Raw genomic sequence first — 15,084 nt, 5'->3', positions numbered from 1 at the left:
CTGCGGGGCGCTCCGCCGCAGGCAGGGCTGCCTTGCAGCACATGGCAGGGCCCTGCGGGCAGCTGGTGTTGAAGCAAGGCTGCATATGCTCCAGCACGCCTGGCCCAGCAGGTGTGGGAAGGAAAAAATTGCACTTGGAAGGGTCTCTTGCACTGGTGGCACTGGCTGTAAATCTTCATTTTTGGAGAGTCTTAGCTTCTAATCGAAGCGGTGACTTCCCCCGTGGCTCTAAATGGAGGGTGGCTTTGCTAAACCGTAATGACTCTCTCCTGCAGCCAAGTGCAGCTGTTGAGCAAATGAAGATTGCTTCTCCGTGGAAATGGATGGCAGCGAGGCAAAATGGGTGCACGGCAACGGTGCGTAACTGCAGCCATCTGCACAGGCCATAAAGCAGGGAGCTTCCCCCGGGGGGGCTGAGGAGTCTGTTTTGTGTCTGTCAGCTCTTGATTACCTGGAGTAATGGGGGGGCTGGGATAATCTGGACAGAGCAAAACCACAGCGAATGCAAAACTCGAGCCATTTAGCCACTAAATGAAGGAATAACAGAGGCAAAAAGGTCAGCAGCGTCGCTGACTGGAGCTTTGTGCTTTCTGAAGGGCTCCTGGGATCTTTGCTAGCACAGCAAGACTGAGGGCTCAGTGGAAGGCTCCGTTTGAAACGTCATGTCCTGCCCCTAGATCAGGTCATGGGCTGGGGAGCTCTAGGAAGGGCTTTTGAAATCATGGAGGCAAACAGAACCCCGGCGCAAGAAAGTCAGAGCGGCGTTCGGATTCTCCTGGGGGAGCAGGGAGAATCTGAACAAAACCAGCTGCGAGTGCAGCAAAGATGCTGCCTAAGGGCCTGCTGGGCTGGGGCTGTCTGGAAATCAGCCAGAGAAGTGAGTTGTGCTGGAGGCAGGAGAGAGACGTCCCCAGCACCCAGCTCTGGCAGCACCCAGGCAAACCTGCAGTGCAGTTACCCTCTCTCCTACTCAGCGGAGGTGTCCGGCAGCAGTGCAGTTCAGCCAAGCGACTGGGGCCTCTTGAGAGGAGGTTATGCTCTGGTTTAGGCTCAGCTCTAGCGGTACTGAGCCTCCTAGAAATCTTGTCCCTTCAGAGAAGAGGCTGTTGCCTCCTCTTCTTGCCAGCTCCCTAGCAGAGATGAATTTTTGTGGTGCCCTCACCATTCGAACATCATCTGGCAAATCCTCGTCAAGCTCATTCTTGACTGATTTCTCCACTGTGGTGATGGAGATCTCAAGCAGCTTTTCATGGTGACGGTTTTCCAGGTCCCGGCACTGGGTCATCGTACAGAAGATGGTTAAGGAAAAAGCTGCCCAGACCATTCACTTGTAGAGATTAAATGAGCTCCTGTAACTAGAGACTGAGTGTCCCCACGGCGGGTCTGCAGGAAAGAGCCTGGCTGCTGCCAGAAGCTGCTGTGATGTCAAGATACACACTTTCTGCTCTTAATCGCCCGGTGGGGCTCATCCTCACTGCCCTACATTGCATGGAACTGCGACTGGGCCTAGGGTTGCAAAGCAAATTGAAGGAAGCCCCCCAGGATATAAGCTAAGCTCTGAAAATGGTGCAATTATTTACACAGGGCAACAGATTTCTATATTTAAAGTAGCATAACCTGTGATGGAAGCACTTTGGTATTCTCATCTCACTGTATTCCAGAAGACATTAACAACTCAAAAATGAGGGGCATTTAAAGAAACTTCAACAAGAATTGTGGGTATTTCATTGGCTGCTGTGGCAAGAATGTACATATAAAACAGGTTAACCAGATCTTCCCAGGGTTTTGTCATGGTTGTGTGGAGAAAGGAAGATTCCCAAGGGGGAGAAAGCTGCATAAATCCTACAGACTTTCAGCACAGGAGAACCTAGATCCTTCTGTGCTCTCGAGAGTCGCCACAGAAAGAAGCTGCGTACCTTAAACGACCATTCCTGCAAAGCTGGGAAAAGACCTTTTCTGTTTATTTAAAAAGAGAAAATACCAAATTCTATACTGATGGCTCATTTCTGGATTTAGAGGTGAGATACATGTACATCACTGGGAGGTCCAGGCCAACATACTGTCAAAAGGATATATCCCTTTAACGTTTTCAACAAATGTTGATGCTATGACAGCAATGTTTCTTTTAAAATCCTTTAGTAGTTCCTTAACAAAGGGAAAAAGAGGAAATATTACAATGAAAACTTGCATAAACATAAAAGGGAGTCAGGGAGACTACGAAGAATCTACAATCAATTATAATTTGGACTCACTGCTGTTACTAGCACAGTCAGAAACTGAACTGCCTGAAGCAGTGTTTTGAAAGTGCTGCACGATTTTCTTTCCTCCTTGAGGGACAGAAAGCCAGAATCAGCTTTCTTGGAGGGAAGTTGACTGAATGATACCTTTACCCGGTGCCTGGAGCAAGCCAGCTGATCCTTTTTTACCCTCACCTAAGTAATGCCTGGAGAGTGCTGCATTCCCATGTATATACTGCCATGCTGCAGTCTCCTTGTATGTATGAAGAGCCTCTTGTTGGAAGCAAAACCAATGCCTGGGCTTACTGCGGCTTTTGTTTTAGTCCTCAGAAATTAAAATTGCTGCTGCCCATTACCTCTCTCCAAAACGGCTGATGGAGAATCTGTGAAGTGTGGCACTTCAATGTCTTGATACAACAGTTCAAATACAGCCACCCGAATCCTGCAAATCCAGAAAGGGATGCAGGGAGAAATGCTTCTGCTCATTCCATCAGTGACTGCAGCTACGTGAGGACCAATTCGGAAAACACTAAAAGGCACAATCCTGATGCAGCGAGGAACCCATTTTGAACTGCTGCTTTCTGTCATGCACATTCACCAAACTGCTGCATCTGCTTGCACACAGGCTGCAGCTCCTGCCTGCTAATTTTTAAAGAGATTACTTTTTTTTTTTTTTTCCTAAATGAAGATGCACATTAGCAGCCCTGCCCCAGTTTTTGAGGAAAAGTCTGGGGAGAAAAAAAGGCAGCTATTATGCAAGCAAATGCAGTATGAATGTGTGTAATCTTATTCATAGCAAAGATCAGCTTCAAAGAATTACACCTCTAGAATCGCAAATGCATACCCCGTGCTATGCAGCGACTTCTGCGCGCACACCTATAAAATGACTGAATGACCTCAAGTCCCTTTCTCTAAAGTCTAGGAAATCAGCTTGGATAGATGTGAAGGACGTACTGCGCTCCGCTCTGAGAAACAGAAATCTCTTGCAATGTATTGACGTCCAGGGCCCGATCTCACCCAGACCAACTTTGAGCAGAGAAAAGAGTAAGATGGAAACAAAACATTAACCTGACTGGAAGACCTATGCCCCCCTCTTTGTGCAATGGGCTATTAAAGACAGGGGTGCGGCAACAGAAAAGTGACCCCCGCACGTCCTGGATGTGAGGTCTCTCGGGTATGTGCTTGACCCTTACCTCCAGCTGGTCCGCTATCAGCATTTCCAAGGTCATGAGTGCTTCTGACAGCTGAAGTATGTCCTCCTTGTACTCGGCTCGTTTAGACTCAGCAATATCATAACTACTGGCATTATGAATCTCATCCAGCCTCTAAACACAGAGATACATAAATTACTTATAGTTTGTGTTCAGCACTCCATTGCAATTTAATTAACTTGTTACATATGTGAGAAAAGTTCCTGTTGCTGATTAGCTGAAATGAAATGTGATGATTCAGGAAGGCTCCAGATTTACATATTGGGTAGTCAAGAGTGCTGCGGTATGCTACTGCGCTAACGATCCAGGGGCAGTGCGGTGGAATCGGTGGAAAGGCTTCCTCATCCTCCAGTCAGGAGAAGACTTTGCCCCTTCTATGCTTCCAACTTTGGTTGGTTGACCATTTCAAGGTCAAAAAAAAACAACCAAAAAACCAAAAAAATTAGTTTCTTGACATTGCTGGCCATGAAGAAGAGATTAACAGTTACTTCGCAGAAAGAAATGCAGGCCTAAATCCTGATCCCCTTCATGTCAAGGAGAATCTTGATTGACTTCCGTAGGGTCAGGATTTAGTATTCTGAATATGGAATACCTATCATTGCCTGCCTTCCTCTTACAGCAAGGATTTATTGCCCTTCAGAATTAAATATTGACGTCAGTTTTGTATCAGACAAGATTTATGATTTCTTGGATCAAAAAAAAAAAATCCTCTTCTGCTGAGCGATGTATTATTTTCAAGTCTGTCCAAAACAAGTTAACAATCCAACGTTAATAAGAGGAAAAAAAAATATACATGTTTTAAGATGTCTAATCCACTTCTCCTGAGAGGGAATGGAATGGGCTAAAATAAAGAATTCTGATGAAAATCATTGCCAAGGCTTGTGTCTGAAAACGGACTAGATTACCCAGCCTTTGCAGTGTGAAAAGGGGAGAAGGGGAGAGCCAGGTATCTTCTTTTCTAACGTAAACAAGCTAGGAAGTTCAAAAAGCTCCCCAGCCATTCAAGCCGCACCTCTGGGAGCAATAACTTCAAAGTTCAAGGCCTTTAATGCTTCTTTGCTCCTTAACCAACTTCAGAGAGACGAGTTATTTTACAGGTTACCCAAGCTTACATGAAAGGATTACGGCCAGCCAAACAGCCCCGAAGAACGGCTCACAGGTTTCAGTCTGCTGGGACCTCTGCACCTTTTGACCTCCTCCGGCAATTTTAAACGAATGGGGAAATGCTGTTAAAATCCAGCGTTCTGGTGTGACACCGACTCCTCCGGTGTTTATATGAAAACTGTCACGCTGACCACTGTGCCCTGCTCTTGCAGCTCAATCCGTAGCTGAGCCTGCAGGTCATCGGACAAAGGCGAAAGGCCAAAATCTGGCCTCAGCCATGTTTCTTTGGGTTTGATTTTAGGGGTTTTTTGTTGTTGTTGTTTTGTTCGTGGTTTTTTTTGTGGTTTTTGTTTGTTTTTTGTTTTTTTTTTTTAAAATGGAAGATACCTTGGGAATCCAAGTACAAGCTAACTGGATATGCATCTCAACCTTTATAAGTCGCCTTCTGGTAAGGCTGCAAACTCATGTCGAGACTAGAGCTGACGGAGTCCGTTTGCCAGCATGAGTCAGCAAGGTTCAAGGACCCGGGCGCATCGTGACTCAGCGGGCTGCCAAACTGTGACAAGGCACCTAAATAAAAGCGACCTGGTTTTCAACAGGAGCCAGCGCTCGTGACTCTGCCCGGTGTCAGTTGTCGGGGACTTGCTCTGCTCAGCTGACAGCGTTACCAGGCTTTAGTCCGGTCCCCCCCCCTTTACTTTTTCTATGGAAACAAAATAATGATCCATCTATTATACATGGTTAGAAAGGGATCCAGCTAGAAGCTACGCCCTTAGCAGTCACAATGGTTGGCTGTAGTTGAGCAGAATGAAAAAAGATAGTTGCTGCTTTAAAAAGACTAGAAATACACTCCAATAACTTTATCTAATTTTTTTTTTTGTTAAAGTTCTTTGAGCTGTTGTTGACAAAATGAACCGAAGCAGAAAATTACTTGAAAACAAACCGAATGCCCTGCAATCTCCTTCCTTTTCTTCTCCTTTTTGAATGAAGAAAGAGCTATTGGAGGCCGCAAAGAGGAGGAGAATGGCATTAAATCTGATAAATCTACACATATATATATATTAAATCAACTTCATCAAAAATATTTAAGCTAAAAGAAAGGTTGCGCATTTCCATTTTCTTAAAGACCAGTAACTTTTCTGGATGGCAAAAAAAAAAAAGTAAAAATACCCCACCATGTTTAGCCACTTTTTTTCTGTAAAGCCTTGAAGGACCTTTACCTTCGTGGACAACACGATAACACTATGACATGTTAATTTTGCCCTACACTGAATTTCCAGTATAGATAAAGGCTGCCAGTGTTAGCTGGTTGTGGTTTGCCCAAAGGGTGGAAACTTCAATCCCCAAATTTGTTTCCTACATAAAGTAGTAAAAAACTTTTAACATTATGTTAGTTAATGACATTATGTTAGCCAATGCAACAATTTTTCTTGGTACAGATTTATACTGTAAAAAACACATAAAGAAAGAACAGTGACTGAGCACTGGAAGAGGTTGCCCAGAGAGGTTGTGGAGTCTCCATCCTTGGGGATACTCGGTAGATGTCAGAACATGGTCCTGGGCAGCCTGCTGTGGGTGGCCCTGCTTGAGCAGGGACGTTGGACCAGATGACTTCCAGAGGTCCCTTCCAACCTCAACCATGCTGTGATTCTGCCGTTAGGGATCAAGTACTGATTCCTATTACAGCAGTGTAAATCCAGAATAATTTTCCTAATTTTGATGGAGTTACTCTTGTTTTCAGTGAAATTAAAAGCTGGCATATGATGTAGAGAAACCAGGTAACAAACAAAAGTATAACAACATTACCCTTTTGTTCCGATTTTCAAAGTCTAGGATTATTTTTCTGCCTTCTTGCTGGTTGGCTGTTAATGCTTCATGAAGGCTTTCGTAGAAATCAGAGACTTCGGCTTCTCGTTTTTCGTGCTCTTTCAGACCATAGTTAAACAGCTTCTCACAAACTGAGACAAACTCCTTCCTGTACGTGACACCAGAGTCAAGGCATTTCGCTTGTTCAGTGGACCAACGTGCTATGTTCCTTCTACCTCTGCAAATTTGAGCAACAAGAGTTACAAGCTACTGTTAACGTAAACTCCGTGGTTCTTCTGGGAGCAGGCTGCCAAGTATTTTGTCTGTGGAAGGACTGGGTCACCCATTCACATTTTATGCATAGGATTTTGCTGCCTTAAGGGTATGGAGGAAGCTGTGGCAACTTGAGGGGGAAAAAGGCCTTGAGTTAAAAAAGGAAATACATATACTTCTCTGACTCTTTTCTGACACGGCAGCGGAATGAAGCATACAGCCCTATCTGTCTTCACGAGTGTGAATACAGTGTCTGCGTAGTTAATAAATACAGCTCTGGAGCCTACAGCCAGAGCACAGAATAAACTACTGACTTGGTAGCATCACAAAAATAACGTCCATTTTTCTTCTGCTATTATCTTGGCAATGGAATTGTTTCTAGAGTCTATTGTAGTTAAGCCGTGATGCATTTTTCCCCAACAGTGTAATGCAATTTTAAGGAAGGTCAAGTTACTGGCCTTGACAATGCTCTATTAATCTGAATGAGAAAAGAAAAAAGGAAAAAAAGTGTCTGCTTTCTGATCCCCCATGTAGGAGCAATGATCAGAAAAAAGTGCTGGCCTGAAAACTTCATGTTGCCGGCTCTGGCAGGTTGTGAGATATGTGACTCGTATCATTCTGATTAGTCTGTTCCTATCTCCTACTACTTCAATTTCAACATGATTTTAGCGACTGCACTCTTACAACCTAACTGACAGAGATTTATCTCATAGCTCATTTTAAACTTTAAGTGGATTCCAGACTTAAAGAAAGTACAAAGCCTTGATTCTTGAAGGGTCAGAAAAGAAGGCTGCCGAAATTGTGTTTGATTCAAGCGAAGGAAAAGGAATATGGTAATTACAATGGTGAGAATTTAAAATGCTGGAATCTCATGACCTGTTGGTGATGGAAACGCGTGGTTTTACAAACGGGATGTTTCAAGCTGGGTTGGCCAGCTTGCCTGTAATATAAACCATTTGTTTGTAGCCCTCATATTTCATGAGATATCAAGCCTTAAAGCTGTCAGTGGTCTCACGGTCTTGCAGTGGTTTTTTTGGTACCATTCCAAAATTGAATACAGACTGTCTCAGATCCGAGATCAATGTAGCTTTCAGCCCTGGACAAAAGCAACGGATGAAGAGTCCCTGTGGATGCACCTCCTTCTTAACTCAAGGCATTACCTTTGAGCTGTAGGTATTCTGAACCCAGGAAGGATATGCCTGCAGCAGGTCACCCACTCCAGGGAGGTAAGCCAGTTTGGCAGCTTCTGTATCCTCTGCATACATAGCGTCAAACAGGAATGATCCATTCAGGTACTCAACAAAGGCTGTCTTTGAAGAGAATCAGAGCAATGTAAGTAAAATAAAGAGTGCCAACCTGCTGCGAGTCCTCAGGATGTGTCTCCCCTATAAGCACTTTACCAGCAGAAGACGACTGGTGCAGACAGCATTATACCAACACAATAGATATACCAACCAAGCCATGAAAGCACACCGCAACTGAAGTGAAAACCATCCCGGTGGCTTTGCCACTAGAACTCTCTAGCCTAAGGACAGAAAACACCATTTAATCTTATATAAGACATTATCACATACCACCATATATTGCAAGGCTATTAAGCCTTTCAGATAAGGAGTCAGTGGACTTTGGGGAGGGACGGAGGGAAGAGCTGCAGGTGTCCTCCCTGTCACTAAACTGCCTCCTGCTCTGCAGCCAGTCTGATCTTATAGAGGTCTGGAATACAGAGCCAGACCATAATTGAAAGCACCATTCTGCCTGGTCTTGTTCAGTCTGTTCATAGGACTACAGTGATCTCTGAAAGCCCTGAAGACTTTAACCATAAAACTAATGAAAAGCATTAACTTAGTGTGAAGGAGAAAAAAAAGTCACTGCACCATGAAAATGCTAACAGTTCCCTCAGACCTGCAATTTTCTTAATCTCACGCCAGGCTGATAAAATCCTTGGGTATGATTTACTATTTAGCTTTGCAGGGTCTATATCTGTAGTTTCATTGTTCAGCCAAAAGAATTATGTTCCCCCACGTCATGTGTATTGCGCAGCAGTTCCTGTTTTCCTTCAAAAGATGAGATTCAGAGATCATAGAGATTAATCCTAGCCTTAGTTTTAGCACAGTCAATGTTAACCTCTCATTAAATCCTCGAGCAGGTAAACGAGAAGTCAGTATGTGTTGCACCTCTTTCTCCTGAGACAATACACAACCAGCCAAAGAAAACATACCTTGTGGTACTCCAGCTCTTTCTGCTTTGCCTGGTTTTCCTCCAGCTGAGCCAGGGCCCGAGCCTCCTCACGTTCCAACGGCTCAGTAAGATCTTGGTACTTTAAAACTGCAACTTCTCGCTGAGAAATGCAAACAAAGAAAATATTTTTATTAGATGATCCAGCATTGCTCAACAAATCTGGGCATTAGCATTTGATCTTTCTAGAACATGCACCTGGGTGATACCTGCATCTCCATTTCTTTGTGGGCTTTTTATTAAACTGCTTATAAAGTTTCTAATCCATTTCTCATCCCGTTTTTTGTTGGCATATGTATTCAATGCATCTGAGCTCGTTCAGTCCCAGGAAACTTTTCTCTCCCCATTTCCTCATCTTTAGGGTTGTTTTTTCTTTTTTAGCAGGAGGCCCTGTTTTGATTTGTAGAATTTGAGCTGTGATTTGACGAGCTAGCGAGTTGAATACATTTACTAGGGAGGAGAAGGCTTTTCGGAGGAGTGGATGGCAAGGTGGTAGCAGGGGCAAGAACCTAATTGGCTTGAAATTGAAGCTTGACAAATTTATGTACGCGATTCTATGACGTACTGTCTGTATGAGCAGGGACTGGACTCAGTGACCTGGAAAGCCTTTCCAGTCTATGGTAAGAGTAACATATATTCCAAGTACAGCTCCTGCTCTGTGCCAAGCAAATTTACGATTAATCATGTTCTTTGGTTAGTTAAAAAAAAAAAAGCCAAACAAAAAAAATAAACCTTCTTTGTTCCGTTGAGTCCTGAGCTCAAAAAGCAGTCCCCGGGGTTGCCGGTGCGGCTGCACTGTCCTGTTCTCAGGAATCAAGAGCGGGAAGTGCATTTGATGGCACCTGCTTGCCTGGATAGTCTGTCCATCTGCTACTGAAACAAATTGCTCAGTGAGCAGCAGGACCACCAAGCCTCCTTTCCCTTGGATCCATGTCTCAAGACTGATCTCCTCTGAGATTTTCTGATCTCTCAGAAAGCTTGCAATCACACTGCAGCCTCTCTGTGGCAACATTAACCTGGCCTCTCTCCCACACACAGCTGCTGATTTTCACAAAATCTGTGAAGACATCATGCCTCTGACACCTCTACCTCTCTGTCAGATTTGATAGAATTTGGCCTACAGGTTCACAGCTGTTAGGTGGAGGCAGAATAAACACTGCCCCAAATGCTGGAATATTGCTGGCATACCAACAAAGCAAATGCTCTGTAAGACGCTGTTGCCTGATTTCACAAGCAGGGAATGCAGAAATGCTTACTGTGGTGTCACTCACGAGCTTGAAGTCCAAGTATACCAGGTCTGGAAGATGAGCGACAATAAACAGCATATACTGCTCATCGTCGCAGAAAGGGTTCCCAGTGAGATTCAGTGCCCGTAAGTTTTTAAACCTCCTGAGATAGATCACCTATGCCAAGGGGAAAGAGATGCTGTACTGAAATTTGTTGCTTTTATTACAGGTGACATTAAATTATGAGTTTGTAGTGCTTTCAGGAAATACTTAAATTCACATTGTGAATATATAACCAACGGCTGTAGAGAGAAGGTGGATGGGGTGGACAAATCATGGGTACCCTGTTTGGTTCTTCTCAACCAAAGACTGGTTCTTCTCAAAAGAACCCCAAATAAATCCTAGTCTTCACTCCCTCCTGTTCTCATATGTAGCTACTTATTCCTTTTCTAGCTTTCATGAGAACCAACAGGAATTTTGCCAAGGCTTGTAGCAGTAAGAGAACCAGGCCCCCAACAGTCAATAATCTCAAAGAGAAATAGCTGAAGTAAGCACTTAGCACCGGGACAGCTTACCAAAACCGTAACTTAGACTACAGAGGCAATGAAATCCTAAGGAGAGTTTTCTCCTCTAAGGAGGGACTCGGACACAGTGGCAAATGTCAGTTTTAGAATATTTGATCCTTTGACAGGGAACATTTGCAAAGACAGGGAGCACTCACATCTTCCAGAGTGGTCAGGTTATTCTTTCCTATGGAGAAAATGTGCAGCTCTTGCAATGTGTCCATGTGCTCAATTTTAGATATTCTGTTATTGTAGAGGCTGAGGTCCTGCAGTTTGACAAGGGTATCCAGGCCCTCAATTACTTCAATATTGTTGAAGGACAAGTCTGGGGAAGAGTTTAGAAACCAAAAGTTTTACAAGCAAAAGTTAAATTATTTCTAGCAGAATGCCTTGATTCAGACCTTGCATTTAGCCTGGTTCTTGATTTAGGAGTTTATGTACAGTATTTTCTTGAGGGGTGTTCGGTGTCCCACAGGAAATGCTTGGCACTAAATCATCATTTATTCACATCTCCTCCTTCCAACTGTCCATGCAACTTTTAAATGAGAGGAACAGCTGAAGGTATTCCTTGCAGAGTCCACATACACAAGCTGAAAGTGATTTCTACCTTATGGGGAAACCCAAAATACAAGAAAAGAGGTGGGAAAATGTCCTAAAAGGGGGATATTTCTGTGACAAATTTGACATTCCCTGCCTTGTTTCTTGCAGGCTCTCGCCTGCCACACCATGCCCACTGTCACAGTCGTTCCCGTAGGACTACCACATGCCAGTTCCATGCTCGCAATCGCCCTGTTGTCATGGAGGTATGCAAAGGCGTGTACTCACTTTAGCTATTTCGCTCTTACCCTGCCAGAACATCTATCCTAACACCTACATTCATCATGGCTAAGGGCAGTCTTTGCCCTCATGCTAGTACTGAGCAATTCAGGAGTCCAAAGACGGTTGATGAGCTCACCAGCTGCCTGCATCATCCCAGCCCATTGCATCACCCCAGCCCCTGGATGGCTAAAAGACACTCTTGCAGCAGGTGCCAAACCACTGTGGCCTTTGGGCAAACGAAACCCATGCGTGTGCTTCAAAACTCTCTGCTTCCATTGTGGCGATCAGCTGTTGATTCAGGAGTGCGTTAGTCATCTGTGCAGCAGAACAGTGCAGAACAATGGGCAGAAGAACCCATTAGACATTTCAAGACGTGCTTATGAACCAAAACCTTGCATGCTATTTTCAAAGACGGTTGAGGATATATTTACAGTGCCAGCCAGCAATGTGGCTGCAGTTCCCGGAGAATGCTCTAAGCAACGCATCTGGAGCAGCAAGCACATTGATCTGCCCAGCATCAAAACCTGCACCAGTGTGTGATGCTGCTATCAGCACCCTGAGTTTTTAGTTGAAAGTAGTCACATAAGACTTTAAGGATGGGCAGTTCTTGGGACAGCCATGACGACAAGCCCTTAAGCATATAGGGGTAAAGATAGGGGGTTCTAGGCTCTGCAGTGCCTGCCTTAGCTTTGAAAACAGAACACAGACTGCTAAATCACAGAGGTGTTTCCATAAATATTTCTGAAAGTCACCTGCAAATACAAGTATGAACCCTGGAAACAACCTTGAAATCTCAGCTTCCTGTTCCTGCCACACTAAACGTATTAAAACCAGTTTTTAAACATTTGAAGGATTGTTTTGCAGCTCTGATATTCAGGCATTTTGACATTTGACAGTCAAATAAGGAAACACACAGACAGCTGACAGCCTTCCCTGGGAAAGCTCCTATCAGTTGTGTTTGAGAAGGAAGGCGACATCCTGACTCTATCGCAGATTGCTTTGCACCTGTGAAGGCATCCAACCTCATATGCCTGTATCTTACCAAGCCATACAAGGTGAACCAGACTCTCCAGAGCTTCTATCTTCTCAATGATGTTGTTGTCCAGCTGCAGCTTAGTCAGATTCTCAAACTGCCACAGATTATCAATCTCCAGGATATCTAAAGCCACAGGAAAAATATAAAAGAGAATTGCTTTTCAGGTGAGACAGCTTTCAGTTTAGCAGACATGCTATCTTGCACAAGGAAAACATGTCCAGTCTTACCTCCAAAACGATTTTCAGCAGATTACGATAGTGTGTGATGACTGCCCTAGAGAGCTGAGAGGTCCATTAGCTGGACGAGTTTCCAATGAAACAGGCCAGTTAACCTCAGCGTCCTGCACCAGCGCACACTGCTCATCAGCTCGATGCCAATGAGTCGCTGAGGGGATGCTGACTATGGCTCTGCAGTCAAGAGTGGCTTTATGAATCCACTGCCAGGAGGTCTTGACCTTCATTTTCCTTTCCAGCTCCAAGCAGGAGGTTTGGGATGAGACTCTGCTTTTCTCCGCATTTGTAGGCTAGTGGTGGCCAGCTACTGCTTTTGTAAATTATTCTCCTGCTCCTGGGATCCTCATGACAGGAGAGCAAGTTGGGGTCTACTCTTTCTGTGAAGGCTGCACTTTAGAACTAATCAATATCCCTGCATTTAGCTTTCTCCAAGAACAGAATCACAAGGGCAAGCCGTTAGGCACTACAGCAAAACATTAGGGCCAAGGTGACAGAAAACACAGAACATTCTCACTCCCAACTCTCTTTCCCCTCTCAATGGCTTCTCAGAAGAGTTCATTACCTGCTCTGCTGCTACTGTTGTTTAGTGAGTGCAGAGTAAAGCAAGGAATTGCACGCACAAAATATTCTATATTTTGGATTTGCAAACAACTACATGCAGGATCAGGTAACAGGGAGCCTGTTCTAAAGAACTCAAGTAATACACGCGTCATTTTACTGGAGCACGCAACGAATAATGAAAAGCAGATTTTTGCCCATGAAATTACATACCCTCAAAATACTCAAATATTGAGCCAAATGTTCTTCCTTTTCATTTTTCAGATGCACGTTTATGACCGGTTTGACAGTAAGAGGCAAGCTGCGATAATGCTATGGATGACCGGAGGAAGCCACCGAACTGGACTGTAATGACCATCATCTCCCAAACAGCTCTCACAAAATCGCCAGCGATGGCGGAGCCTGCCCAGGATTTGATTTGCCCATGTACAGCAGGGCCCAACAGGCCTGTAGCCTGTAGGTGTCACCACAATATAAATGTTAAATAAGAATAGCAGTGACAATAATAGCGTTACGTTAAGCAGCTTTAAAGTTACCCATCAGCAGAAGCACCCAGCTCCCTCTAATGAAACTGCTTCATACAGGTATGACTAAAAGTGTAAGTCCAGATGTTACTTTTCACATAACAAATCCAAGCTAATCATGATTGTTTAATTGCCAGTTAGCCACTTCATGCTTAATTCTATTACCCTCTAACAAAAGAGGAAGAAGAAAAAGTATATATTCTGATACTCACTTCTAAAACTAAGCTGTAGCTCCGTCACATCCTTGAAGTTAATACCTTCCCTTCTGGCAAGCTTTCCTATGTCCTCTGGACACTGCTCTTCAACAGCTTTCTGAACCATTTCATCATCAATAACGTTTGGCTCAATGCTATTGTATAACTGACTCATTTTTAGATGGTATCAGCCTTAAAGGACAGAAAAGAAAAATAAATAACATCACTGCCTGGCTGCTATTTCCAACTTTCATTGAACAGGCATGACAATTCCAAGGATTTAAGAGCAGAGCTGAGCATTAAGAAGATCTAATACCCCACAGCTGGTATCAAAGACAGACTTGACTTTTGTCATGAAGTCACTGATTCGACTCTAAGCACAGCCTTACAGCCCCAGCCCTGTAAAATGGCCAGGCATGATCGCACACAAACTTCACACCACGTTTGAGTGTTTTACATGAAGAATGCCAGAATTTGGCCAGATAAACAGACCAGGAAAAGAGGCCCTATGCAGCACCTATGAGCAGTAATTGTCCATCGCATGGCAGTCACCTCTTGCTGAAACCTATCTTCATGAAGAGGGCATATTCAAGGCTCTGTGCGCCATTTAATCTAGTTTTAAAAGGCCAGTTTCTTATTATAGTCAAGTTGGCTTTATAGAGTAAGAGTCATCTTTTAATAGCATACGAAAATTAATAACTGCAGTTCACTAAATTTTAAACACTAACATCATAACAAAAGTGAAAACAAATTTGAGGAAGGAGGAAAAATTATAAACAATAACAGCAATTTTCTGAAGAAATCTGAAGTTCGGTCAATATCTAGTACTGCACACAAACACCTTCGCTTTGGGAAAGAGACAATTCTGTCAGCCAAAGCTTTCTGTCCTGGCTTTGTCATTTAAATATCCTTAATGTTGCCCAGGAGGCAATGAGAATACTTATCTTTCTAGAACTGTGCACAGTTAATGAATCACTATGAAGGACTTGAATCATCGACGTTTGCTTGCGTAAGATGTCTATAATTACAGAAGTTCTGCTGATTTTTTGCATAGGAGGACAGGAA

At 43.8% G+C, this 15,084-nt stretch overlaps 1 protein-coding gene across 1 annotated transcript in view; it reads right to left on the bottom strand.

Annotated features, from left to right (window-relative positions):
- Window positions 1-14,213, bottom strand: part of LRRC48 (leucine rich repeat containing 48) — a 14,979-nt gene extending 766 nt beyond the window's left edge. The window contains exons 1-10 of the mRNA XM_009696552.1: window positions 14,038-14,213; window positions 12,517-12,633; window positions 10,814-10,980; window positions 10,123-10,269; window positions 8,850-8,969; window positions 7,829-7,941; window positions 6,359-6,533; window positions 3,431-3,562; window positions 2,075-2,145; window positions 1,163-1,286 (exon numbers count right to left, since the gene is read on the bottom strand). Coding sequence (XP_009694854.1) covers window positions 1,163-1,286; window positions 2,075-2,145; window positions 3,431-3,562; window positions 6,359-6,533; window positions 7,829-7,941; window positions 8,850-8,969; window positions 10,123-10,269; window positions 10,814-10,980; window positions 12,517-12,633; window positions 14,038-14,194 — 1,323 coding nt within the window. The 5' untranslated portion in view covers window positions 14,195-14,213. The remainder of the gene's footprint in view (window positions 1-1,162; window positions 1,287-2,074; window positions 2,146-3,430; window positions 3,563-6,358; window positions 6,534-7,828; window positions 7,942-8,849; window positions 8,970-10,122; window positions 10,270-10,813; window positions 10,981-12,516; window positions 12,634-14,037) is intronic.
- Window positions 14,214-15,084: the final 871 nt, after the last annotated feature.

The sequence above is a fragment of the Cariama cristata genome, unplaced genomic scaffold (assembly GCF_000690535.1).
Source record: "Cariama cristata isolate BGI_N322 unplaced genomic scaffold, ASM69053v1 scaffold20963, whole genome shotgun sequence".
Lineage (NCBI taxonomy): Eukaryota > Metazoa > Chordata > Aves > Cariamiformes > Cariamidae > Cariama > Cariama cristata.
Note: the sequence above shows the minus strand (reverse complement) of the source record. Positions and strands in the feature narration are given on the sequence as shown.